General features: G+C 42.5%; 2 protein-coding genes across 2 annotated transcripts in view; both read right to left on the reverse strand.

Annotated features, from left to right (window-relative positions):
• LOC148033135 (cationic amino acid transporter 2, vacuolar-like) overlaps positions 1-24630 on the reverse strand; it is an 81425-nt gene extending 56795 nt beyond the window's left edge. Inside the window, exons 1-3 of the mRNA XM_087680872.1 lie at positions 23580-24630; positions 22946-23147; positions 22747-22831 (exon numbers count right to left, since the gene is read on the reverse strand). Of these exons, the coding sequence (XP_087536998.1) occupies positions 22747-22831; positions 22946-23147; positions 23580-23730 (438 nt within the window). The 5' untranslated portion in view covers positions 23731-24630. The remainder of the gene's footprint in view (positions 1-22746; positions 22832-22945; positions 23148-23579) is intronic.
• Positions 13442-14073, reverse strand: LOC148033136 (uncharacterized). The gene has a single exon (XM_087682221.1). The coding sequence runs from the start codon at positions 14021-14023 to the stop codon at positions 13442-13444; it is 582 nt and encodes a 193-aa protein (XP_087538347.1). The 5' UTR covers positions 14024-14073.
• Positions 24631-25928: the final 1298 nt, after the last annotated feature.

Here is a 25928-nt window from a genome sequence, read left to right on the forward strand (position 1 = left end):
CTGGTCTTTTCACACACACACAAACAGAGACCTCACTCCCTTGCTCAACACCAGATTGGCCCCAAAGACCGGCACCCCTCTCGATATTTCTTTATCAATTCAAAGATAAAAAGTTACAAAAATGAAATGTTCCAAAATACATAACCTGTGAACAGTTGGTTTTCATCTTTTCTGAGTAAATCCCAACTGCATAAGGACAGTACAGCGTGACCAGATCAACATCCCTTTTAGCAAAAGCATTTTCTTTAACCATAACTCAATGATTCATGTGCAGAATTGCAGTCTGCAGATCTCTGAATTCACTGTTCTTATTGTCCAGCATGTCCAGAGCAACATCCCTTTTAGGAAAGCATTTTCTATGACCAAAACTCAATGTTTCATGTGCAGAATTTCAGTCTACAAAACTCTCAATTCACTGTTCTTACTATCCAGCATGTCTAGAACAACGTCCCTTTTAGGAAAGCATTTTCTGTAACCAAAACTCAATGACTCATGCACAGAATTGCAGTCTGCAAATCTCTCAATTCACTGTTCTTACTGTCTAGATCTCTGAATTCATTGTTCTTACTGTCCAACGTATCCAAAACAACATCCCTTTTAGGAAAGCCTCATTCCAACATTAAAACAGTTTCACAAACAGCACTAAATCAGAGCTGAAAAACCCTTTGATGGAATTAGCCTATCATGCAGAGCATTTCCTCTAAGAATAGAGAGAGAGTTAACCACAAGGAGCAAGCTCTACCTCCGTACATGAGTTAGAGTCGAAGAAGTACTCTCCATAGCTGATATTCTTGCAGTCATCTGCCCTCAACTCCTCAAAACTCACTCTTAGATATGCCCCTCATGCCTATTACGTTTTTTTAAATGCTCTCTCTCTCTCTTTTGGGAATTTGTGCCACATGGCATACATATAACAATTTTCCCATTTAAACCTTCCGGTCTAAAATTCTCCATGTTTGGTGCATAATTTGACCTCGGCACAGACCAAAGAATTAATCCTCGTGCAAAAAACAAAGATAATGATGCGAACAAATTCCGGGATCCAAAAATAGAAACTCCCTAAATTTTAGGAATGGCGACACGTGCATTCCTCAAGTTATTCTGAGTAACTTTTATCATTGCAACCACATCAAAAAGTGTAATGTGGCTCAGTTACGGTGACTTTTATTCCATGTGCATTCTCACATGTGCATCTTCTATCTTGGCCAAGCTCATTGTCCCGCACCATCTCCAATGGATAAGCACACAGTCCTAAACCACTGGCATTCTATTCTTCAGTGCCCATTCAATATGGAACTGGTCCTAAGACTCAGGCAAACCATTAGTCCAATTTGTCCCAATGGCTACCTCTTCTAGCCATGCAAAGGTCCCGGCTTGATCCAACAGAACTCTGGGGGTAAAAAGAAACAACAACTAAAGAAAAAAAGAAAAATCAAATATTTATATAGCTAAATAACTAAAGCAACTTCAAAATTTATCACCACCTGATGACATTTCTAGCCATACCTCAATACATTGGGTCTTGCACACCATGCATTGGCTGCTCCATACCATAGGAAATTGTGCCATACATTCTCGTATGTAATCCCTGTCCAACCATAGCTTGAAAAATCATGCTACCCCCAATATATCCTAGCTGCCCTATCATAGCATGCATGCCCGGCTATCCAAAATCCATTGGATTTGCACTTCCATAATGGCCTTGCATTTGCATTCCTTGCCCTATAGGTACCAACTGTTTTGCTTCATTAGCATCTTTGGGAGCTTCAAATGAAGACTTTGGCATTACCTTCGGTGCACCCTGCTGTCCCGAAGGTATAGAAGATGTCTTCTTTTTCTTGCCCTTGCTATCTGTAACCAACCTTCCTTCCATGGATAGGTGGTAAATCCCTGATTTCAACTTAATTACAACAACAACAATTACTGCAAATCTGAAAATACAAATTTACCTATTGATCTTGGACAATGCACACCCAATTGGCCCCAAAATTGGCGCCCCTTTCGGTATTTCTTTAGCTTTATTGAAAAAGAAGTTGATTTACAATGGGATTCTCCCAATCCCTTTCGGTATTTCAACTCCCCTTGCTGTCCAAAGTGACAAGCAAGTCTTCAATCTATTTTGCCCCTTGATTCGGACACTTAATTGGCCTTCACCCACTTCGTGGACGATGTAAATGCCCCAAATTCAATGGCTGGCTAGTCCTCCACCTGAATTTAGCTAAAATTCACCTTCAGCCTTGTTGAATCCAACCCTTGGAGTTTCCAATTTCTGGCACGCTTCCCGAGGACTGAAGTGGGTGTTGGCGGTGGTAAAGAATGAATGAAGTGGCTGCCTATTTGTAGGCATAAGTTGTCCAGGGTGGCGCACCACTATGTGGACGCCCACTAAGAAAATGACCAAAATGTGGGTATCAACCCTTTTTGGGACTATCATTGCATAACCCTGAATGAAGTGTGTAAACTGAAGAAGTGGTTTCTCAACATAGTCATTCCATGCCCACATTTGGTTCCACTGTGCAGACTTCCCACATGCATGGTGGCAACTCTAGGATTAATTCCCAAGTGTATTCTACTCCCCTACTCTACCCACCTGTTACATCCCTGGACATCCGGATGGGTGCTAGTAGACATTGATCACGATGGTTACAAGGTAACTCAGTTCGAAAGCACTAAGGACACTTCGGTGTTAGGGCAATTGAGTCCTATTTATAGGACTCCAGGCCCTATTCTGCACGTTCATTTGTGTATAACACAAAGTAGGAATGATTGGATGGTGTCTTTTGGCTCGAACTTCAATTGTTGAAGCTGACCATAGGAGGTTATAGCTTGCATGGTCGATGGAGTCTCATATAGTAATTGTCAGCTTCTCCACCTCTAAAGGTGTCTTTCATGAGGTAACCACTAGAAGAACATCTTTAGATGCATCAAAGAATAGCAGAGTAAGCACGGGCATCATTTGAATCCCACATAAGAATCGTTGCCTCATAGTTGTCAAGGTCCCAATCATCTGGAAGAGGAGTTCGAATCGGGGGACGGACAATAGCTCCTAAAACCATGTACCACAAGTGCTTTTGCATGAAGCGAGCTTTCATGATGGCCCTCTAGGTTAGGTAATAAATACCATAAAGCTTATAATTAGTTGAGCCACAGGGAGGTGCCATTATTGGAGAGAATAGAATGAGAACATAAGGCAAAGAAGAGATACACAAAGAGAGTACAGCCAAAACACAACACAATTCTACTCGTCACAAGTTCACATGTAGGCAAAAGAACAGCTTATCAGAAAACGGCTGTTGTAATAAGGAAAACCTCAGCAAACACGACCGATAGAGGATCAAGGACTGTTTACAGCTAGGAAATACTGCTAGAGGCCTGACAGGATAGTCAACCAGCTTGTAGGGACAAGAAATACTGAAAATGCAGATGCTGTTAGGCAAAACGTAGCCTGTAAGAGCATTAAATACAGGCAAAATGGAAAAAAAGACTGCACAAATGCAAAAGCAGGCAGCTGATGTCGAAATACAAGGTTTAAAGGGCTGAAAAATGGCCAATTTGGAGCAGCGGATTGGTGATTTGTGCAAGAGCAATCAAGAAGAGGCTGATCAGCAATGCAACGGTGTGGGGACAGACTGGCAGCAACAAAAAGCAGCACCAAGTTGCCAACATGGATGTTTGATACCATGTCGAAAAGGGGTATAGCGATGGAAGCATGAGAATTTTGTAATGTCCCCATTACTTAGTTTATTTTAATGTGCGTATACATTCCAAAGAAAATTGATTTATGTTGCACATTTTATTTTATTTTATTTTATTTAAAAAAATAGCTCTAATTACGAAATTGACTCTCATTATGAAGATAATTATTATTATTATTAATGAGGTATTATATGCTAGTTCATGGAAGAAAAACTTGGGAGACCCTCCCAAGACTAGCTTATTAAAACTATGTTTGTAGTATAAAACAACAAAAAAAACTACCCTAGCAGATAGAGCGCACTTCGGTGACGACACTGCTGGGATGGGTGACCTCCCGGTAAGTTTTTCCTACAAGCTAGTGGGAGCTTCTCGCGCACAGCCAACAACGCCAACGAAGCCTTCGTAGCCCGTTGCCAAGTATGCCAAGGCCAAGATGCCAAGGTCTATGCCTTGGTCGCCACCTTGGAGTGACGGCCACCCGATGACACGCCACGCGGTGCTCGCCCATAGATTCGTAAATTTTTATCTTCGCGCTACAAAAATGGAGCTCCCTCCCTGACGTCATCAATGATGTCATCAGAAGCACTAAAAGAAAGCGTTCTCTCTTTGTCATCGAAAAATGCTAAAAAAGCAAGCGTCCTCTCTTTTTCCTCCTCCCCCCCCCCCCCCCCTTCTTTTTGAAAACTATAAATTGAGGGCATGGGGATAACCAAGGAGAAGGACGAGCAATCTTGACGAGGACGAGACGCTAATCGAGAAGGAGGAGACTCTATTCCGCAAGATGAAGAGACATCATTCCATTCAACCCAAGGAAGGGGATACACTAAAGGTCTCTCATCCTCTTCTACTCTAATACGAGAAGAGAAGACACTAAAGAACTTAATACTATTCTATCAATTTGGTTAGAAGTCATACCTCTACTCTCGTCCCTATTCCATCTACTAGAGAGAGAAGTATTGCTCTCCACGAGGTAAGAAGTGTTAGCAGTCATGTTTGTCATGCCTTGTCATCTCCTGCCTGTGAGCCTCAGTCTGAGTCAGACGAGGACATTAGGAGCTCTGACATGTCTGTCATGTGTTATGATGGGGGAGGCTAGTCACTCTTGACTGGCTATCTTAGGATGTGTATTTCTTTTTGGCCTCTTTTAGTGGGCAGCCACTGGCTGCCCGGCCACCTTTTTGGTCACTGTTGTGGGGCGCCCATTTTAGGGCACTTTTAGGGTTTGCGCCCATTTTAGGGTTAGGGTTAGGGTTTGTCTGTTGCCTATTTATTGGCAATCCCCCCTCTCCACTTGGTCACTTGTCTTCTTGCAGATTCCGACACTCCTCCCCCGTGGTGGTGCTGCCATCGTCATCAGCCTGATCTGGTACCCTCACTGACGCTGTGGGCTGCGTGCAGGGACTGATCAGTCCATTTCAGTGTATTCAGCATTCATTTCAGTCAGTGCAGATTTCTCTTCCTTATTTTCTGCTTTCTCTCTCTCTCTCCCTCCGTGTTCGTATTTCCTCTTCCGTTGCGCACTCTCACATGGTATCATCGCCAAACTGAGAGCACGGAGGTCTTCATCGACTGGAGAGAGACCACACCTATCATCTGTTGCTGCCCCCCTTCTCTCCAACAGCCAGGCAGCCCCTCCAGGTGGTCTGAATATTTGCGTTTGCTGCATCAGCCCCTTCCAGAGGCTGCCACGTCATCAACCAGCCCTGTCTCCTTACGTTTTCAGCTGGGCGGCCTTCTCTTCAGCTCGGCGACTCCACTACATGCTGCGTTTTGCATCCAAGGTGGTCGTATTCCCTCCTGGCGTCTCATCTCCAGCTGGCGCTTCTTTTCTTGGCTGCCTTTTGGTGCCTGGCAACTTTCCCTCCGGATTTTGTGCCCTACACAGCTGCGTTTTCACCTCCTGGTGATAGGCGACCTGATTTCCTGGAGTTTGGTGGTTCTTCTGGTGGTTGGTGACTCTTCTGGTGGTCATTCTTCGGCATTGACACAGTTTTCTTTGGTGTTTGGTATTTTGCAGATTGGAAGATGTCTTATCATCAGTTTACAGGTTTTGATGACTCAGATGATGAGCTATTGTCTCAACATTCATCTGAACGGAGGCGTGATTTCTATCGCGAGGATCGTCATACGGAGTCTATTCCTCGTTCTCGTCCCCCTTCTATTCATGTATCTCGACGAGCCCCTTCCAGTGGGCCGAAGATGCAGCCTTTGGTACCCCATGTACAGGTACCCGTACTTCCTCAGCTGCCCAAAGAGGATCGGTTGGATGGCTCCAACTTTTCTCTATGGTCCTGCAAGGTGGAGTGTATCTTGGACTCCTTCGATCTTTGGGAGCTTGTTTCTGTTCCTATTCCCCGGCCTATGGTGGATCCCGCAGATGGGACATCTATGGATCGTGCAGCCTTATGGGATCGGCTCAATTCTAGAGCCCGATCTTTCCTCTTTCTGAGTTTGCAGGATTCTGTCCTTGTTCATGTTCACAGGTTGAAGACTGCAGCGGACGTGTGGCAAAAGCTAGCGTCTCTCTATCAGCAGAAGACGTTTGCCCACCGGATATCTCTTGAAAAGAAGTTGCGGATGCTCGCTATTGATGATAGTCCTTCCATGAAGGACCACATCAACAGATTACAGGATATGAGGGATGAGCTTGCATTCCTCGGTCGGACGATATCTTCTGAAGACATGGCTATGATTCTCTTGACTCAGCTGCCATCGCCTCGATTTGATGTCTTCTACACCAGCCTTCTTACATCGAGGACCCATGAGAAGCTTCTATGGGAGGAGCTATCCCCGCTTGTCTTGGAGCATGACGAGCGACTCAGAGAGGTCAGTGCTAGTGGATCCGACTCCACTAGAGCCTTTGTTGCAGGTTCGGGAGGACAGAAGAAAAAGAAGAAGTCAAAGGCTAAGAAGAAGGACAGTTCTTCAGGCTCTGACTCAGATTCAGAGAGACCGAAGTGCCCACACTGTGGGAAAGGGACACATCCCGAGGAGAAATGCTGGAAGAAGTTCCTCTTGCCATCCCCGGATCCATTTCTTCTTCGGCCTTCAACCACATCCAGGATCTGAGAGGGGGTGTTAGCAGTCATGTTTGTCATGCCTTGTCATCTCCTGCCTGCGAGCCTCAGTCTGAGTCAGACGAGGACATTAGGAGCTCTAACATGTCTGTCATGTGTTATGATGGGGGAGGCTAGTCACTCTTGACTGGCTATCTTAGGATGTGTATTTCTTTTTGGCCTCTTTTAGTGGGCAGCCACTGGCTGCCCGGCCACCTTTTTGGTCACTGTTGTGGGGCGCCCATTTTAGGGCACTTTTAGGGTTTGCGCCCATTTTAGGGTTTGTGCCCATTTTAGGGTTAGGGTTAGGGTTAGGGTTTGTCCGTTGCCTATTTATTGGCAGCCCCCCTCCCCACTTGGTCACTTGTCTTCTTGCAGATTCCGACACTCCTCCCCCGTGGTGGTGCTGCCATCGTCATCAGCCTGATCTGGTGCCCTCACTGACGCTGTGGGCTGCATGCAGGGACTGATCAGTCCATTTCAGTGTATTCAGCATTCATTTCAGTCAGTGCAGATTTCTCTTCCTTATTTTCTGCTTTCTCTCTCTCTCTCCCTCCATGTTCGTATTTCCTCTTCCGTTGCGCACTCTCACAAGAAGAACCATCCGCGAGGCTTACATCATTGAATCCCGCAATAACCATTATCATCATTGAGAGTCTTACACCCTTGCCAACCAGTATTACTGCCGTGTTCTTCTTCTTCTACGAATCATATTTCCATCATGGCCCCGAAGAAAAAGAATTCAAAAGCGGAAATCGTGAATGACCCTACTAACATGGAAACAACAGTTGGAGTTGCGAGCACGAGAGTCACTAGCGAAGTCACGGGTGCGGATAATAACCATTTACCAATCGCAATACCACAAGTTTTTCTAAAAATTTTCTATTCAAATTCAATAGGAATAATATAAGTTTCTTAAGAAATATTGCAATCTTAAGAGCATTCACTTAGTAAATTATTAGAACATCTTATAGGCTAGAAACTATTAGGGGAACTATAAAAACCTAGAACTCAAGAGAAATCATGAGGAATTTTAATGTTAACCCCATAGAAAAGAAGACTAGTGAATTCAAGACGAATTTACTAAGAACAAAACCTTGAAGAAACTAGCCAAGGATATAGTTTTAATCTAGGAGCTCTGATAGAAAAAAAAAATTAAAAACTGAAAATAACTAAAGAAATTGACTTAAGGCCAAGAAACTTGGTTACAAGAATAAACCTTAAACTAGGAAGTTAGAGATCCCAAAATCTAGATATCCTTAGTTACATTCCAAGGGAAAGAGTTCATTATGTGAAATTCAAGTGTCAATTGCTACTAGATTAATCATCACTTAAAAGTTACATGATTGATTGAAGTCATAACTACTTGAAGACATCAATCTTGTTTGTGATTTTCTAGATTAGATCTTGATTGAATTAAGTATTGGAACAAATATAAATTGAGGAGCCCTATACCTCCCCCAAGGATAGGTGTTGAATCTCCATACCAAGAGGGGATATTTTTACCACCACGGAAGCATGGTCCAGCTTCGATGGCGAGAGGTCTCCCAGCAAGGATCGTATTAAGTAGGAGGTGGATAGGGTGCCAGGGAGGCTCTGGCTAGTAAATCCTTTATGCACCTAAGAACTACTTGGTCCCCTGTATGGCCCAAGTTCTACTTGGGACACCTAAAAACGCTAGTTGTAGGTGGATTTGATCTTGGTGACATGCAAATGCACCGAATGAGGCAGCACATGAAATTGTAACTTTTCTCCTATATGGACGAGAGAACACACATTATGAAACATAATCAATTAATTTATTTTATTCTAATTATATGTCCAAGAGTAAATTACGCAAACAAACAGCTATGCATAAAAGGGTGAAGTTGTTTTTATATGTTTCACGTAATGTGGTAGGTAATTAGATAACTAAGAACTTCCATAGAGAGAAGCTAGTGGATGGATTCCCGATGAATCCAATCCTATGGTAAGGTGGTCTCAGTTAGCCGAGAGGTTTCCCCAAAAACGAACGCTAGGAAGAAACTCTGGGAAGGGTCGATTCGCTGACTTACCTAGGATTTGGTCTCAAAACCCGAACTGTAAATTATCTTGGGGAAAAGATACGACAATTGTACCAAAGCACTGTGAGGGATTTCATAAATCCTTAGTTTGCTACTAGAAAACAGTGTTATACTCCATGAACCAAGGGTAATGGCAATCGCTCCTTCTAGACAAGAAGCCTCTCAAAGGATACCTCCAGATGTGAGTCAATTGGTGATTCTGTTAGGTCAATCAGGAACCTTCAGGTTGGTTCTCCGTGGCTAACGGCAGAACACTTTCCCTGCACAGTAGACCTACGATTAACTAGCCGGACAAAATCCAATCATTCTGATTAGAGTACGGATGGCGACGGCTAGAAGGTAAACTCTAAGCGACTACTAAAATATTACTTGTCATGTAATCAAGGCAGGTACGTTACAAATTTGTATAACACAAGAGAAGAGAAAGACTACAAAGAAAGCAAAGAACACAGCAAAGAGAACTTGGAAGAATGTTTGGGAAATGGAATCCATACACCAAGACATGAGACAGCCGAATACAACAATGAGTCACTAGTTGAGTGGACACTAGCACTCGCCTCCTCTCTCCAACAAAAACTGTAGATGTCAAAGTATGCTAAGATAACTAAGGAAGAGGCCCCAGTCTAAAAATAGGCTCTATTCATGAAAAAGTTGGCCAGCCTAAATCATAATAAAATAATCATGCTGGTTGGCCAATGAACCTAGCGCCTAAATCATAGGCCAATACACAATTGGAAAATAATATGCCCAACCCACTGATACACATAAAAACTCATACATAAACTAACTAATCTCCTAGCAGTATCGTGTAAGCATATCTCCCTCTTACCACTTCAAACTGGTCGACTTGGATCCACGTTTGCAATAATTCACTCTTCACAACATTGACAGCATTACATTATCATTGCTTCATCATCGACACCATTGAGGATGGTCGTGCACGATGACTTTACTTTGTATAACTTGAGAGCCACAAAATTCATCCAAGAAAAAGATCCATACGAATACTCAAAAGAAGATATCCACCACCCTTGTGGTCATGGTAGGTGAAACCGGCTTTCAAACACCCAAAGGGCAGTTAACCACATAAATGCAAACACTTCATTCAGCAAAACAGTTAATTCAGCGACTTTAAAACACATGTAATGAGAGCTAGAATGCTCCTGAGGACACCTAACACTTGTTGGCCCTAAAGCTTGGCACCTCTCGCCATATTTCTTTATGATTAGAATTGACATCTTCAAATTAAACACATAAGGCTGCATTTCCAATAGTTTCTCAAGATACAGCTAATCCACATGTGCTCAATGACTTTGTCGCCTTCATTGTTGGACTCTAATCAACTTTGGACTATTCAAACATCCACCTAAGGACTTCAACTTGCCAAAACCCTAGAGAAAACAGCCAGTAATTAAGCTCAAATTCTTGAAGCATTCCTCATGTAAACCTGAGGAATGCAAACCTATCCAGAATTCTGGTGTATGCTTGCATTGTCTCTCATAACCTATGAGCTTTCTCACAATAGAACTATGAAGAAACACACTGTCCACAAAAAAAGGTCCCCTAAAAGTGCACAAGGCTTGAGATCTCCACGAGAGAGAGAGAGAGAGAGAGAGATTACGAAAAAAAAAGAGAGAGAAAAAGAGAGAGAGAGAGAGAGAGAGAGAATTTCAGCCCCAAATGCTTTATTTAGGTCAAAAACAATAATTGTATCTATTGAGAACTGAGATTTACAGCTGCCTAATGGATTCCCCATGGCTGGAGGAGAAGATAGGCTATTGTTTTGACTCCATCCATGCTGTCTTTGCATTGTCTATGGCTGAAAATCAAAAAATCTGCAGCCAAACTAAATGAATAGCAGTCACACTGAGCATGAGCTACCAATGAGAGAGGGTAGAAAGAGTTGCAAATGGCAATACATGTCATGGGGACATGAAATTTTGAGATGCTCTAATCTTACCAATAACATTTGATTAAAGTATTAATCAAATGTGCAAGGTTGTTTAGTACATGCGATACACATGCTAGTTATTTCATGGTAACAAACCAAGGACCCCGAGAATGCAATTGGTGTCAACGGCAAAAGTTTTAATAAGTTATCCCTAATAGATACTAGGTGGTACCCGATATCAGATTTGGGCCTAGACCAATTTATTGGCCACCAATGTCAATGGTGATATTAGAGACTAGGCATTAATTAATTAATTAATACCGGTCTAAGGGTCAATAACTGCCCAGGGATACTTAGAAGACAAATTGGCCTAGCCAATTTAATTATTGGCTGGTGGGATTAATTTCTTGAGCACCGGAATAATTATTAAATTAATTATCAAAATTAATAATCTGAAAATTAATTTAATAAGCTAAATAATGCTAAAAAATGGGATTAGAAGGTTGCTACTTGACAACACTTCCCCATAGAAGTGGGGAAAATGTTTTTAGGGGCTGTTGGGAGTCTATTCCAGCCATTGTGAGAGAGGGGGAGGCTATTAGAGAGCAAGGAGAGGTACTGATGTGATTTGCTTAAACCGACCTATTCACTGGAAAGGGCAGTAGTGTACAACCAAAATATATAAATGCTTTCACCCAATTCACAGTCGCCCACTTTACCTGAACTTAAAGACATAGAACCAAGAAGAAATACAGGAAGCTAGAATGCTCCTGTTGCGACACAGACACCCTGTTGGCCCCTAAGTCAGGCGCCCCTGGCGGTATTCATTAACAAAGGGATAATCCCACAATAACCTGCCTACAAGCTGTCCCTGTACAAAGTGGAGAAGGAAACACAGTTCCAACCCGATTTCGACACCATAACGGCAATACAACTTGACCTGGTCATTATCCCTACTCAATAGGTGCCTCCATACACCTACCTGGTAAGAAATTCAGCACGCTGAATTTTCTGGTTTTTGTCTTTAAACTGCTCCAAAATACATGTACAGTGTCCCTGGAGCTTCCTTGAAGCTTCTGGAGCAAATAGACACCAAAAATGTCCAAAAACCTAAACCTGCAAAAATATACAGCAGGCTGTAATTTCCTGTTTTGGGCCCTGTTTTACCTGCCAATCACTTGTGTGCGTAGCCAGCGGGCTCCCGCACCTTATGGGCCACTTGCCCTTTGAATCCTGAGAGATTTCACACGAGAAATCTCAAGAAAACAGCGTTTTCCACACAAGTATCTGCTTGGGAATGCAATTAGCAAACCCTGTACCTGTTCAAGAGGCTCTTGCCTCGGCAATTATGCATAAACCCACAACACTGTACATGATCCATCTGATCAGCCCACAACACTATACATAATCCATCTGCTCAGATAAGGAGAGAGTGACCTAGGACGAGCAAGCTCAACCTCTGTACATGAGTCAGAGATGAAGAAGTACACTCCATAGCTGATGTATTTGCAGCAATCTGCCCTCAGCCCCATGAGTTCCATGCTCCAATCTACCCCTCATGCATTGAAACTCGTTTTTGTGCTACACTCTCTCTCTCTCTTTTGGGAATTTATGCCCAAATTGTGACACATGGCATACACGTAACAATTTTCCTGTTTAAACCTTTCAGTCTAAAATTCTCTATGATCGGTGCAAAATTTAACCTCGGCACAGACCAGAGAATTAATCCTCGTGCAAAAACGAAGATAATGACGCGAACAGATTCTGGGGTCCGAAAATAGTAACTCCCTAAATTTTAGGAGCTGCTTCCATTGCATCCCCACTAGTCTTCTGGCCATCTTTGCAGACTATGGCTCCATCCAAATTTGCAATGTAGCTCAACTGAAAGTGAATTTCCACTGATGACCCCACATGGACTAATCTCTTGGAGATTTGTCCATCTTCACTTTGAACTAGTCTCTTCCAGGCTAGTTCTTCAACACACTTGTCCATATACACTTTCACAAGTCTCTTCTAGGTTTGTCAATCTACAATGCCATCAGTCTCTTCCAAACTTGTACAGGACCTTAACTGTCCAGTCTTGACTCACTGGACATTCCTGTCTGTTTCACACACTGGCCATGCAACTCAGGCGTTTAGATTTCAAGAGGGATCCTTCCAAAAAGAAAAACCAAATAAAGTAGTAATAAAGAAATCAGCAAAAAGATAATAGTTGTCACAGTCTTGTGACATACCTCCCTCTCGAAATCGCAAACGTCCTCGTTTGCATGAATGTCATACATGCTTCCAGCTAACCCAGTGAACCTACACTTGGCAATACATGTACAACACATACATGCTATCAGTCAACATTGTGTACTGAACACACTGTTAACACATGTATGTTCTAACTATGAAACATGGCAGACTATCATCATGTGACTCCACATCACTGTTTCCAGATATAGTGGCCGGTGCAGATTCTCATTTGATGACTCCACATCACCCTGACTAGAGATCTAGTGGCCAGTACATCAAAATGATATCCCCACTGAGTCAATTCACAGAATACATGCCCGATCGAGTAACCATTGTTACAACATGTATTCAATTCAATAGAAGTAAAAACTGCATTCTTGCAAGCAATACTTACTTCTTTAGCACTGAGAAAACCATATGGACACAATAAGTGTTAACCTGTACAAAATCTGTTTGTGTACATAATTTCTTTCTTGAGCAATTGTCACTTTGACAATCTATTTCAGCTTAGAGATACAAGAGGTCAAGGTAGGTTGCAAGCGAAATGCTTCAAGGTAAAGTTCCAACACATTAGGTGACTCTGCAAGTTCACCTTCGTCCATCCACTTAGCATCTATAGCTGGATAGTTCTTGAACTTAACCAAATACCTTCTAGCAACCTTGCCTTTCACTTTCCTTTCCTTGTGTGCCAGTACCTGTTCTGGAACAAGAATTTCATCAAGTTCCTCAACTTCGGGCTGTTCCTCAGCTGGCATATCTTCTGGCACATCACCCACATAGGGTCTAAGAAGACTTACATGGAAAGCATTATGAATCTTCCAATTGTCAGGCAATTTCAGCCTATAGCTGACATCACTAATCTTCTCTGTTACTTGAAAAGGCCCATAGTATCGCATACTAAGCTTAGTGAAAAGACTTTCCTTGCCTTTCCGCTTCTTTAAGCGTGCCTTTTCAAACCGCAACAGTACCCAATCACCAAGTGAAAATAACAATTCATGACGATGATGATCAACAACTTTCTTTTGCTTTGCCTGAGTCCTTTCAAGGGCATGCTTAACTTTCTGATACATTTCATCCATACTCTGCACATACTAATCTACCTGAAAGATATTATCCTTTGTATGCAAAATGGAAGGAACCTTTTTACCACCTTCAACAATTTCAAAAGGGGCTTTGCCTGTTGACGAATGCACAGTATTATTGTGTGCATACTCAACCAAAGGCAAATACTGCTCCCATTTTGACTTGTGCTCTGACACATAGCACTTAAGCATATCCAAGACAGTAGAATTTGCCTCTTCTGACTATCCATCAGTCTGTGGATGAAATGACGATGAGAACTTAAGCATTGTGCCCATATTCTCAAATATGCCTCTCCAGAATAGACTTGTCATCCGTGGATCACGGTCACTGACAATAGACTGTGGCATACCATGATACTTGAAGACATTGCACATAAATAAACGTGCCATCTGATCTGGTTTTATCTTCTTCCTGACAGGAATGAAATGAGCCTGTTTGCTAAACCTGCAAATAATAGTCCATATCCCATCATTTCCTGTCTGTGTCCTTGGAAGATCAAAGATAAAATCCATAGCTATGCTTTCCCATGGTTTATCTGGAATAGGCAATGGCTGTAAAAGCCCTGGTGCTTTTTGCCTATCAAACTTGACCTTCTGGCAAATCAAACACTGCCACACAAAAGCATCCACGTCTCTTCTCAAAGTAGACCAATAAAAGAATGTCTCTACTGCTTTGACTATTGCATCAATACCACGATGCCTTGCATACGGTGGAGAATGACTCTCTGTCATAACTTTCCGTCTCAATGGTGTAGTCACACATTGTCTACCATGCATCAACATGAAACCATCCTTGAGAAGATAATGCTCATGATGTTGTCCATTGACAAGCTGATCAAAGATCCTTGCAAAATCTTCATCATCAGCATACTGTTCCTTCATATCATCAAGCTCATGATGATAAGGAATTGACACAGCTGAAATTTGTGGCTTCCTTGACAAAGCATCAACCACAACATTCTTTTTGCCTTCCACATGCACAATCTGAAAATGGAACATTGACAAAAAGTTTGCCCAACGCATATGCTTTTCTGACAGCTTAGTCTAAGTTAAGAAATAACGCAATGTCTGATGATCTGTCTAGACAACAAAATCTGCCCCAAGTAGGTAGTGTTTCCAACTAGAAAGCGCATGAATCACAGCCAACAATTCTTTCTCATAGACCTGCATAGTCTTCTCTGGCCCTCGCAAGATTCTGCTTTCATAAGCCACTACCTGGCCCATCTTGCATTAGCACTGTACCAATGCTATTGCCATAGGCATCACACTGGACAACAAATGACTTCCTAAGATCTGGCAGAATGATCACTGGACTAGAAGTCATCTTTTCTTTAAGAAGATTAAAAGCTGAAATCTCTTTCTGTGTCCACTGGAAAGAGACTCCTTTCTTCTGTAAAGCATGTAAAGGTGAAGCAATCTCTGCAAAATTGCGAATGAACCTCCTGTAGTAAGAACACAAACCCAGGAAGCTTCTAACATCATGGACAGTCTTCAAATCTGACCATGTTCTAATTGCTTCAACCTTAGCAGGATCCATTCGGACACCATCCTTTGACACTATGTGCCCCAAGAACTGGATTTCTTCCAAGAAGAACTCACTCTTCTTGCCATTGATAAGCAACCTATTACTACGAAGCTCATCAAAGACTACTTTCAAGTGTTCTCTATGCTCCTATTCATTCTTTGAAAAGACAATTATGTCATCAAAGAATGTACCAACAAACTGTCTGTATGGACGAAAAATCCTATCCATCATTCGATTAAACGTAGCAGGAGCATTAGTAGTCCAAATGGCATTACCAAGAACTCATAGAGACCAAACATGGTCCTAAATGCAATCTTATGCACATCCTCTCGCTTAATCCTAATCTGATGGTATCCACTCTTCAAATCTATACTGCTGAAAATTGACGCTCCTTCCAAACGGTCAAGGATGTCGTCAATTCTTGGAATGGGGAACCTGTTCTTGATGGTACTCTTGTTCAACGCACGATAATCTATGCACATGCACCAAGAGCCATCCTTCTTCTGCACTAAGAGCACTAGTGAGCAAAAGGGAGATGAACTTGGTTGAATCAGCCCTTTTTCTAATAGCTCATTCACCTGGCTCAATATCTCTTTTTGTTGGGCTGCACTAACCCTATACGGAGGTCTATTTGGTGGGCTACTACCTGGCACCAAATCTATCACATGATCCTCAAACCTCTCTGGTAGCAACTGTGATGGTAATGAGTCAGAAAAACAATCACTGAACTGAGACAAGAAAGCAGACCTATCTCTATCTAACATAGAGAAATTTGACTCATCATTATCCTTGACATCACGTGCAAAAATCAAGTACGCAGAAAGATGATTCTTTATTACAGATGTAATGGCAGAAGCCAATACAACACGTACAAACTCTCCTTTAAGCTTCACATCAAGCACATGAGTCTTTCCCCTATGTTCCAAAGTCAGTGTCTTGTTAAAGGCATCCAACACACCATGCTTTCTGCACATCCATGGCATTCCCAACAAGACATCACAGCCTTCAAGTGGCATGATATAAAATTCTTCTGCATCAACATAAGACTGTATATGAAGACGCAGCTTTCCAAGAATGGGTGTCACAGACTCTGAGTGGCCAGGACATGCCAACCCTACCTCTGTTGTGTAGCCCATCTTATCTGCTCTGATGCCCAAAGTAGAAGCCAACTCTGGTGAGATAAAGTTTGCCTTAGCTCCAGGATCAAAGAAAATGAGTACATGTTGATCCCTAACTTTACCCCAAGCTCTGCAAAGCTCATTAGCATCCAAGTGTGGCTTATCTCCCAGCATATCTGGCACTAAACGTGCTGAAGGTTTGGGCTTCTTTCCTTTCCTGTCCTCTTTATCATCATCAGCTGGTCTCTTATTCTTGTCCGGACAATTAGACGCAATATGACCAGTCTGCTCACAGATAAAGCACTTCCTCTCAGCCATTAAAGCCTTTTTCTCTTTAAGAGACTTGCGCACAAAAGGCTTCTTCTGGTCCTTTGACTGCTGTCCAAAGAACTTGGCTGGCTTCTTCTTGAACTGCCAAGGTTTACCTGTGCTTTGAGAAATCTGAGAAACCTGTTTACCAAATGGCTTCTTTGCTGAAAATTTCTCAGATTCGTCCTATTTAATGCTGCCCCCAAAACCACTTGACTGTCCCAGCAATAATGCATTTCCTGTGCTGGCATTCTCAATTAACTGAGTCAAAGAGGTGACCTTTGTCTTTGTACAATAATTCTGGAGTTCCTTGGGCAGCCCACAACAATATTTCTCTATCTGCTCGGTCAATGGCACAACCCTATAAGAAGTGACTGGAAGCAAAGCCTCCCAAAACTTCTTGTTATAATCTTCCAGATCCTTGCATTTAGATGCATCCAAATTGTGCCAAGCTGACATAACATCGATCTCAAACTCATTGGTCAACCAAGCAGAAGCAAATACTTCCTTAAAGTAAGTCCAAGTGGCAGGAGCCTGTCCTTGCATCAACAGTGTACTCCACCACTGACTAGCATTGTCCTTAAGAAAGGTGGCAGCTTTCCGGACCTTAGAAGGCTCTGTAAAGTTCCCTCCTGCAAATGCGGCATCAAACTGCTGTAAGAAAGAGAGTCTTAGTCCTATCTTCAAATCCTCGAAAGATGTCAAACTGTATGGCTGCACCACCTTCCTTGTATGGCTTTGGCTTCTCATGAGCCATCAAAGGGTCCGTAGGATATGCCTGTAACATAGGAACACTAACAGGTGGCATGGAAGTTGCCGGACCACTGACTACAAGGCTTGTAGACACAATACTTGCTTGCTGATTTTGATACCCAGCCATACCAAAAGTGCCCTGTGGCATGCCAAAACTGCCTTGAACTCCCTGAAATCCAAGCTGCATGCCTATATTGCCATACATGGGCTTTGGCATAAAACCCTGTGTACCCCCAAACACTGTTCCTGGTACATAAATCTGGTTTCCAGGCGCATAACCAGCCACTCTGAAATACAGATCCACCTCCAAAGTACCCAAGATATACAGAGGTCGGTGGGAAAACCTGTGGTAAAGCCTGAAAACTACTTCCCTGTCCATTTAAGCCAACATTTGGCTACTGTAAAGTGGCGAGCTGAACTGGCAATGCCTATGCGACTAGCGTTTCCACCACCTATTCCTAGACAATCGGAACCAATCTTGGAGTCTCCATTGACTCCGCAAGCTGCCTTGGTGTTTCCACTGAATCTGCAGCATGCTTACCCTTATCCTGGACCTCTACTGAATCCGAAATCTTTGCAGATTGCCCAACTTGCTATAAAGGAAGAGAGGGTTGCAAAAATGCCAAAAACCTTGGATTCTGCATCACTTGAGTAAACATACTCACAGCAGCAACTAACTAAGTCTTGAAAATGTCTTCATCCATAGAAGAAGTCGTAAGAACTTGTGGCTCAACCATAACAGGAGGAGTAACAAACTGTGGAGGTCTAGAAAACTCTCCCACCTCATGAACAACAGGGATCTCCTGTGATGAAGACGCTTCCTCTCTGGTGTCTTCCTTTCTATCAGCCATAATGCACAATTCTGTGTCTACACCCAAACAGACCCTGGCTCACTCTTTAGGGAAAAAGTGATTCATGTCCCAACAATGGAACCATGAAACCGGCCTGTTCACTGGAAAGGGCACTAGTGTACAACCGAAATATATAAATGCTTTCACCCAATTCACAGTCGCCCACTTTACCTTAACCTAAAGACACAGAACCAAGAAGAAATACAAGAAGCTAGAATGCTCTTGTTGCGACACAGACACCCTGTTGGCCCCTTAAGTCAGGCGCCCCTGGCGGTATTTCTTTATTCATTAACAAAGGGATAATCCCACAATAACCTGCCTACAAGCTGTCCCTGTACAAAGTGGAGAAGGAAACACAGTTCCAACCCGATTTCGACACCATAACGGCAATACAACTTGACCTGGTCAGTATCCCTACTCAATAGGTGCCTCCATACACCTAAACACACTCAATGAAGTGCCTGGTAAGAAATTCAGCACGCTGAATTTTCTGGTTTTTGTCTTTAAACTGCTCCAAAATACATGTACAGTGTCCCTGGAGCTTCCTTGAAGCTTCTGGAGCAAATAGACACTAAAAATGTCCAAAAACCTAAACCTGCAAAAATATACAGCAGGCTGTAATTTCCTGTTTCGGGCCCTGTTTTACCTGCCAATCACTTGTGTGCGTAGCCAATGGGCTCCCGCACCTTATGGGCCACTTGCCCTTTGAATCCTGAGAGATTTCACGCGAGAAATCTCAGGAAAACAACGTTTTCCACACAAGTATCTTCTTGGGAATGCAATTAGCCAACCCTGTACCTGTTCAAGAGGCTCTTGCCTCGGCAATTATGCATAAACCCACAACACTGTACATGATCCATCTGATCAGCCCACAACACTATACATAATCCATCTGCTCAGATAAGGAGAGAGTGACCTAGGACGAGCAAGCTCAACCTCTGTACATGAGTCAGAGATGAAGAAGTACCCTCCATAGCTGATGTATTTGCAGCAATCTGCCCTCAGCCCCATGAGTTCCATGCTCCAATCTACCCCTCATGCATTGAAACTCGTTTTTGTGCTACTCTCTCTCTCTCTCTTTTGGGAATTTATGCCCAAATTGTGACACATGGCATACACGTAACAATTTTCATGTTTAAACCTTTCAGTCTAAAATTCTCTATGATCGGTGCCAAATTTGACCTCGGCACAGATCAGAGAATTAATCCTCGTGCAAAAACGAAGATAATGACGCGAACAGATTCTGGGGTCCGAAAATAGTAACTCCCTAAATTTTAGGAGCTGCTTCCATTGCATCCCCACTAGTCTTCTGGCCATCTTTGCAGACTATGGCTCCATCCAAATTTGCAATGTAGCTCAACTGAAAGTGAATTTCCACTGATGACCCCACATGGACTAATCTCTTGGAGATTTGTCTATCTTCACTTTGAACTAGTCTCTTCCAGGCTAGTTCTTCAACACACTTGTCCATATACACTTTCACAAGTCTCTTCCAGGCTTGTCAATCTACAGTGCCATCAGTCTCTTCCAGACTTGTACTGGACCTTAACTGTCCAGTCTTGACTCACTGGACATTCCTATCTGTTTCACATACTGGCCATGCAACTCAGGCGTTTAGATTTCAAGAGGGATCCTTCCAAAAAGAAAAACCAAATAAAGTAGTAATAAAGAAATCAGCAAAAAGGTAATAGTTGTCACAGTCTTGTGACATTTGCAGTCACCAAGGATCGGTCCTATTGCATGTGATAGCAGTTTGGAACCCTCCACAAGCAGGTGACAACAGCCCAAGGTCTTTCTAGTGCAGGTGACAGCATATAGGATGGGCAATAGTCTTTCTCGCAATCCTAACCTATAGATGACTACTTCCATGGCTATTTGAGCAAGGAAGCAGCAGTTTTTCATTATTTCTCGCGATGATGAGACTCTGAAATTTCTCTCTCTATAGCGTTTTCTCTCTTATTCCCCAACCATTTCTCAAGTTATCTCAACATTTTCTAGCAGCAGTTTGAGCCATCAATGGAAGAGATTTCAATCAACCTCTGCTGTAAACCTTAATTTACAATAGAAATTAGGGTTTTGACAACCGCCTCAAGATGCGTACTCAAAATTGAGGGACTAGGGCTTGAATTCCAACAACTGAATTTGAAGAATTTCAAGGAGATTCAAAAGGCCAGTCAGTCAATATCAGATTTGGAGCTAAATTTGTCTTTCAAGGAGTAGGGTGATGGTCAATCCCCAAGTAAACCAAGCGGCAAGTTGGTTTGGAGGCTTACTGGTCAACTTTGACAGCAAGAGGCACTTGGATTAGTAAAGGAGATCAGAGGATCTCAATTGTACTCCTTCCATTTACAATATAAGATAAAGAAGTACTACAAGGAATGCCAATTTTGGGGCCAACAGGGTGTCCAATGTCCAAGATTAAAGTGGTAAAGTGCACATTTTCAATTTATGTGAATTTTATACTGCTTGTAATTAGTACTTAATCAAGTTATTTACCATCCTATCCGAGGAGGAAGGGTGGTTTTAATACATGCCTTTCTAAAATAAAGTTTTTTTTCTCTAGCATCCACATTAAAAATGAGGGTACTACTTAGCATTTAACAGCTACTCATTGGGCAAAACTTTCAATGTAGCTTAATTCTAAGGTCCAAAACAGCCAATTCGACGAAAGTTTCACATCTAACTTTGATCCTTTACCCTACCATGTGCCACACAGCCCATGCTTGTGCACTACATGCCTAGTGCTAAATCCTCCACTACCAATGCAATGTTCACCATGCCCAAAGCTCAAGGCACAACTAGAACTCATTTTAATCAGAAATCTTAGGTGAAATTGAATTAAATCATAAGTTCTATCGCATTTTTCATGGTAGTGATAGTAGGCCCCTTGGCAGTCCTACACTAAAGCCTTGTTGGTATGATGCCTTGATCTCTTTGGGATGGGACCTTTGTGGTAATCTAGGGCAAAGTTGTGCACTCTCTCCTATTTGGCACCTTTTGGGCCTGAGAAGGGGTGTTGAGCAAGTAAGATTAAGGCCTAAATTAATCTCAATTTCATTGCCTAATTTAACAGCAGAAACAGACCCAAAAAATTTTTGAAAGAAAAACATATTTTAAGGGTTTGGTAACACAAGTGGCTCAAAAATTCCTGTAGAAAGGGACTTGTGGACTGGCCACTCTTCAATCCTACACTCCAGCCTTTCAGTGACATCATTTTGCTCGCTCTTCATCCCCATCATTCCTTCCTTGCCTGCATTTTCAGTTTCAGCCTATAGTAGCAACCTCATGCCCTCATCATTGCCAGAGAGAGAGCCTACTGCTGTCCATGCTGTTTCTGATTAACAGGCTGCTGTTGGGGTCATGCTGCTACTGGTCAAGGCCTCCAACACCTGTGTTTTGCTGGCCTGTGGCTACTTCCCCATCAAGGTGCTGCTCGTTCACTGCCCCTGGAGCCTGTGTTTTCATCCTGGAGGACTGCTGTCACCATTGCTGCCCTCCACAGGCTACCATGTCACCATCTGGGCTTTGATAGGCAGGCTGTTGCTGCTGGTCCTCCAGACATAGAGGTCAGTGGCTTCTTTATACATAACATAGAGTTCGGTGGCGTCTTTGTACATGCTTCTCATTTCTATACACCCTTCTTCCCTTGAGCATTCATCATATTGTGTTATTATGTGTTGTCATACTTTCATGCCTTCTCAGTTTGCCCTAGCATTTCATTACATGTACAAAGTTCTCCAACCCTCACCGCATCCAATCCACCTCACAAGCATTATGGCAATGATTTATCCACTAAAAGATGCAGGTTTACAGCTACATTAAAATCAGAAATGTTTCTCAGCTGAAACATGCCCGTGCATTTATTCTTTCAACATAATGTTCCCTTTTAAAAAAAACAATATCTGGTGATGTGTCTCTGTAGCTTCTTGTTCACAGGAAGAGTATGAGAAGTTAAGGAAAGATTTAAGAGACAACTACGCAGTACATTAGACCATTGTGACAGGTTAATTTGAATGAATACAAAAGTGAGAAAGTGGTTACAAACTACTCTCCCAAATGTGGGTGGATTTGACCAGCTCCACAAATTGCCAGGATTGACTAGCTAAAAAGCTGAATAATAGACATCATATTAGAGGCCTAAGAAATATAAAAAAGTTTACATACTAGATTGGGAGATATGCCACGTGCTACTGCAGAGCCACCAACAGTATACTCCAAAATCAACGCCCAGCCAATCAGCCATGCAGTCCTGTGACAATATGAGCTTGCATCAATTAGTATTCTGATCTTTCATTTTTGAATCTAGAACAGAATGTTGATGATGATGTAGTGTCAATAGCTTGTGAGGTAAGAGCTCCACTACCCTTCCCCAACACAGATGTAGGCATAATGGTAGGCACTGCCAGCCGATGGACATCGACTGGCCAGTTCTGCATAACAAAAAGCTGAGAATGCTGCTGCTAAACCAGCAATTAAGAAAGACAGAGTTAAAGCTGGACCAGATCTTTCTCTGGCTACAGTACCAACAAGTACATACACTCCAGCTCCAATCGTTGATCCCACACCTGAGAGAAATGTGTCATTTATTAACTTGATAACATGTCAGGCAAACATGATACTTATTCAATTAGTCTTGCTTCATTCCCACTCAAACAAGGAAGCAGGTGCACATCTAATCAATTCAACATACGTGAAAAAGACAGACAATTCTGTCCACGTTAACAATATACGAGTGAGTTTTGCATTGTCATCTTTATTTACAGATTCACAGAGTTTGAAATTTTTTCCCCTAAGACAGATGATTGTGAAATAAAGATGGAATTGATAGAACACAAAACTTTTACAACCCATTGAATGGGTTTCACGTCTTCACCCCATCCTTTGGCATGAATTTCACCCACAGAAACGTGGAACGGGAAGAAGACTTCCGGGAGTGCACAGACCAATAAAAGCAAATATATATTAATGGCAAAAATCTTCCCGGGAGAGTAAATTACCAATGGGGATGAGCTGCAAAACAGAGAGGCTCTTGGCAAGCTGATGGGTTTTCTTCCCTTTGGCATCTACATGCTTGCGCCGTTGCAATCTCTGGAGTACTGATTCTGACCGTGATTTAGCAGCAATCTCCATCTCATTAGCAAGAACCATGGCATCAGGTTGATAGCTCAACCAACAGCAGCTTGCACAGTGCTAACGGAGGTAGAAGCCTCGAAATGAATTTCAGGATGCACACGAATGTGATTTGTGAAGTACTGGGGAAGAGTTGGTCCGATCGAACCAACTCTTAATTGATTTGCCCAGTACCACCGAGGCAGAGTTGGTTTAATCTAGTCAACTCTTAACTTATTTGCCCATACCGAGGCAGACTTGGTCCAATCTAATCAACTCTGAATCTCAATCAAGTAGGCTGAATTTGCCTGTCACGAATAGAAAATCTCAAATAGTCAAAGTTGAGAAGATTGAGTTCCAAGGCACAGCCACAGTTTGATGTAAAACAGATTCTGTTGTTGGATGGTAAGCCGGAGGCCGAGCTACAGACTGCTGACCATAATCACCCATCACTCCCTCTGAACGGAACCTTTGTGACTGCCTGTACGAAGAAGAAAAGCAAGCAGGGACACAGTGGATCGTCCCTGTCTGCACCAGGGCATCCCAATTTCAGAGCTTAGCAGACTGATACAGAGACATTAATGTGGCCTGCTGTAAAAATGATCTAATCGATCAGGAATTCGCTCGTGATTATGCTTGTTCCGATCGCACGGAGACCTCAATCAGCGAGTGGGTTCCTTAGCACGCATGAGTGAGCAAAGAATTATTTCCAGATTCCAAAGCAATATACCCTTTTCCTCAGACAGGGATACTGTACATTATTCTCAAATCTGAATGAGCTCAGAGAAAGGATGCTGGTTGGCTTTGCAGTTTGCACCTAAAATTAGCTTCAGAAAAAATGAGGAAAAGTGGTATAGATAATTGTTGCAATAATAATTCGGATTTCAGAATCATAATGCGCTTACGTGCAGAAGTGGAAAAGGAAATGCCTTAGCATCAGGCCATGCCCCTCCCTTCTATGATTGCTGCTTTCTATAATAATTTGCAGTTGGCTGCCTTTGTATAGAAATATAGGGAGATTTTTCTTCCAAGAAGTATGTCCCTTGCCTTCAAGATTCTTCAAGGGCCTCCCACATGAGGGACTTTGAACAGAAAAGGGTCACCATGTTAATCACTTTACTGATGTGGCACCTACTCTAGAGTTGAACCGAGGTCGCGACTATAACGATGGGGAAAAACTCTGTTCATAGCATCCAAGAATAGATGTTTTGGGGCGGTCAAACCAAGCCTTCATGTGCATCACTTTAGAGAGTTAGCCTATCCAAGTAAAAGGTTAGTTAAACTGGATCCATAAACAATAGTTTGTCATCTGCACGGGCTATCAAGCAAGTAAAAAGTTCAGCTAAGAGATGAGACACACACACATGTCCCTCAACTTGCACATATGCCTTGTCAACGTTTACAAAAGCCATCCTTGTACAGGTCGAAGAAATACGTAGCACACAATCATACACCTTGAAAGAGGCACATGAAAGAGTTGAGACACACACAATTCCCTCAACTTGCACATTTGACTTGCCAAAGTTTAGGAAAGTCATCCCCGTGCAGGTCGAAAAAATAGATAGCACACAATCATACACCCTAAAAGAGGCCTGGGAAAGAGAGAGCGAGCCTAAATTCAATTGGAGAGAGAGAGAGAGAGAGAGAGAGAGAGAATGCACAAAAGGAGAGAGAATGTTACTTGCTTTTCTAAGGTAATGTCAATCTCTACATGGCATCCAAGCTATCTTGTTGTTGCCTCGTAGGGAACCCACATGAAATCTTCGTGCAATCTCCACTCTGGCTACCTAGTGTCACATATCCAAAATCAACAGGACTTGTGCCAATTAATTAAGGCATATGCTGCTCTACAAAATATCTTCATGGCCATACAAAGGCCCTAAAGTTACTCTCATCCCCATCTAGACAAACTAATGTGTCATTTGTAAACTCTACATTAAGAAGCTCCTCAAGCTCAAGGATGGGTAACACAATGCCTCTTGTGCCTATACTATCTCTCAACAAGGAACTCATGGCCTCTGCTATTGCAAATAAGAAAAAGCGGGCTAGTGGATAGCCCTATCTAATAAGGATTGCACCAATCTTCAAAATTCACTGCATACATTTCTAGTATGTGCATACAGTATGGATGTATGTGCATGTCTATATATGTATGTATACATGTTTGCATGCACAAACATATGTAGATGTGCGTAAACCATGACTATTTTGATCAACCTTCCTTTATGGAGTCAATT

Source organism: Lygodium microphyllum, chromosome 7 (genome assembly GCF_053477565.2).
Source record: "Lygodium microphyllum isolate KBCC chromosome 7, Lygodium_microphyllum_v1.1.10, whole genome shotgun sequence".
Classification (NCBI taxonomy): domain Eukaryota; kingdom Viridiplantae; phylum Streptophyta; class Polypodiopsida; order Schizaeales; family Lygodiaceae; genus Lygodium; species Lygodium microphyllum.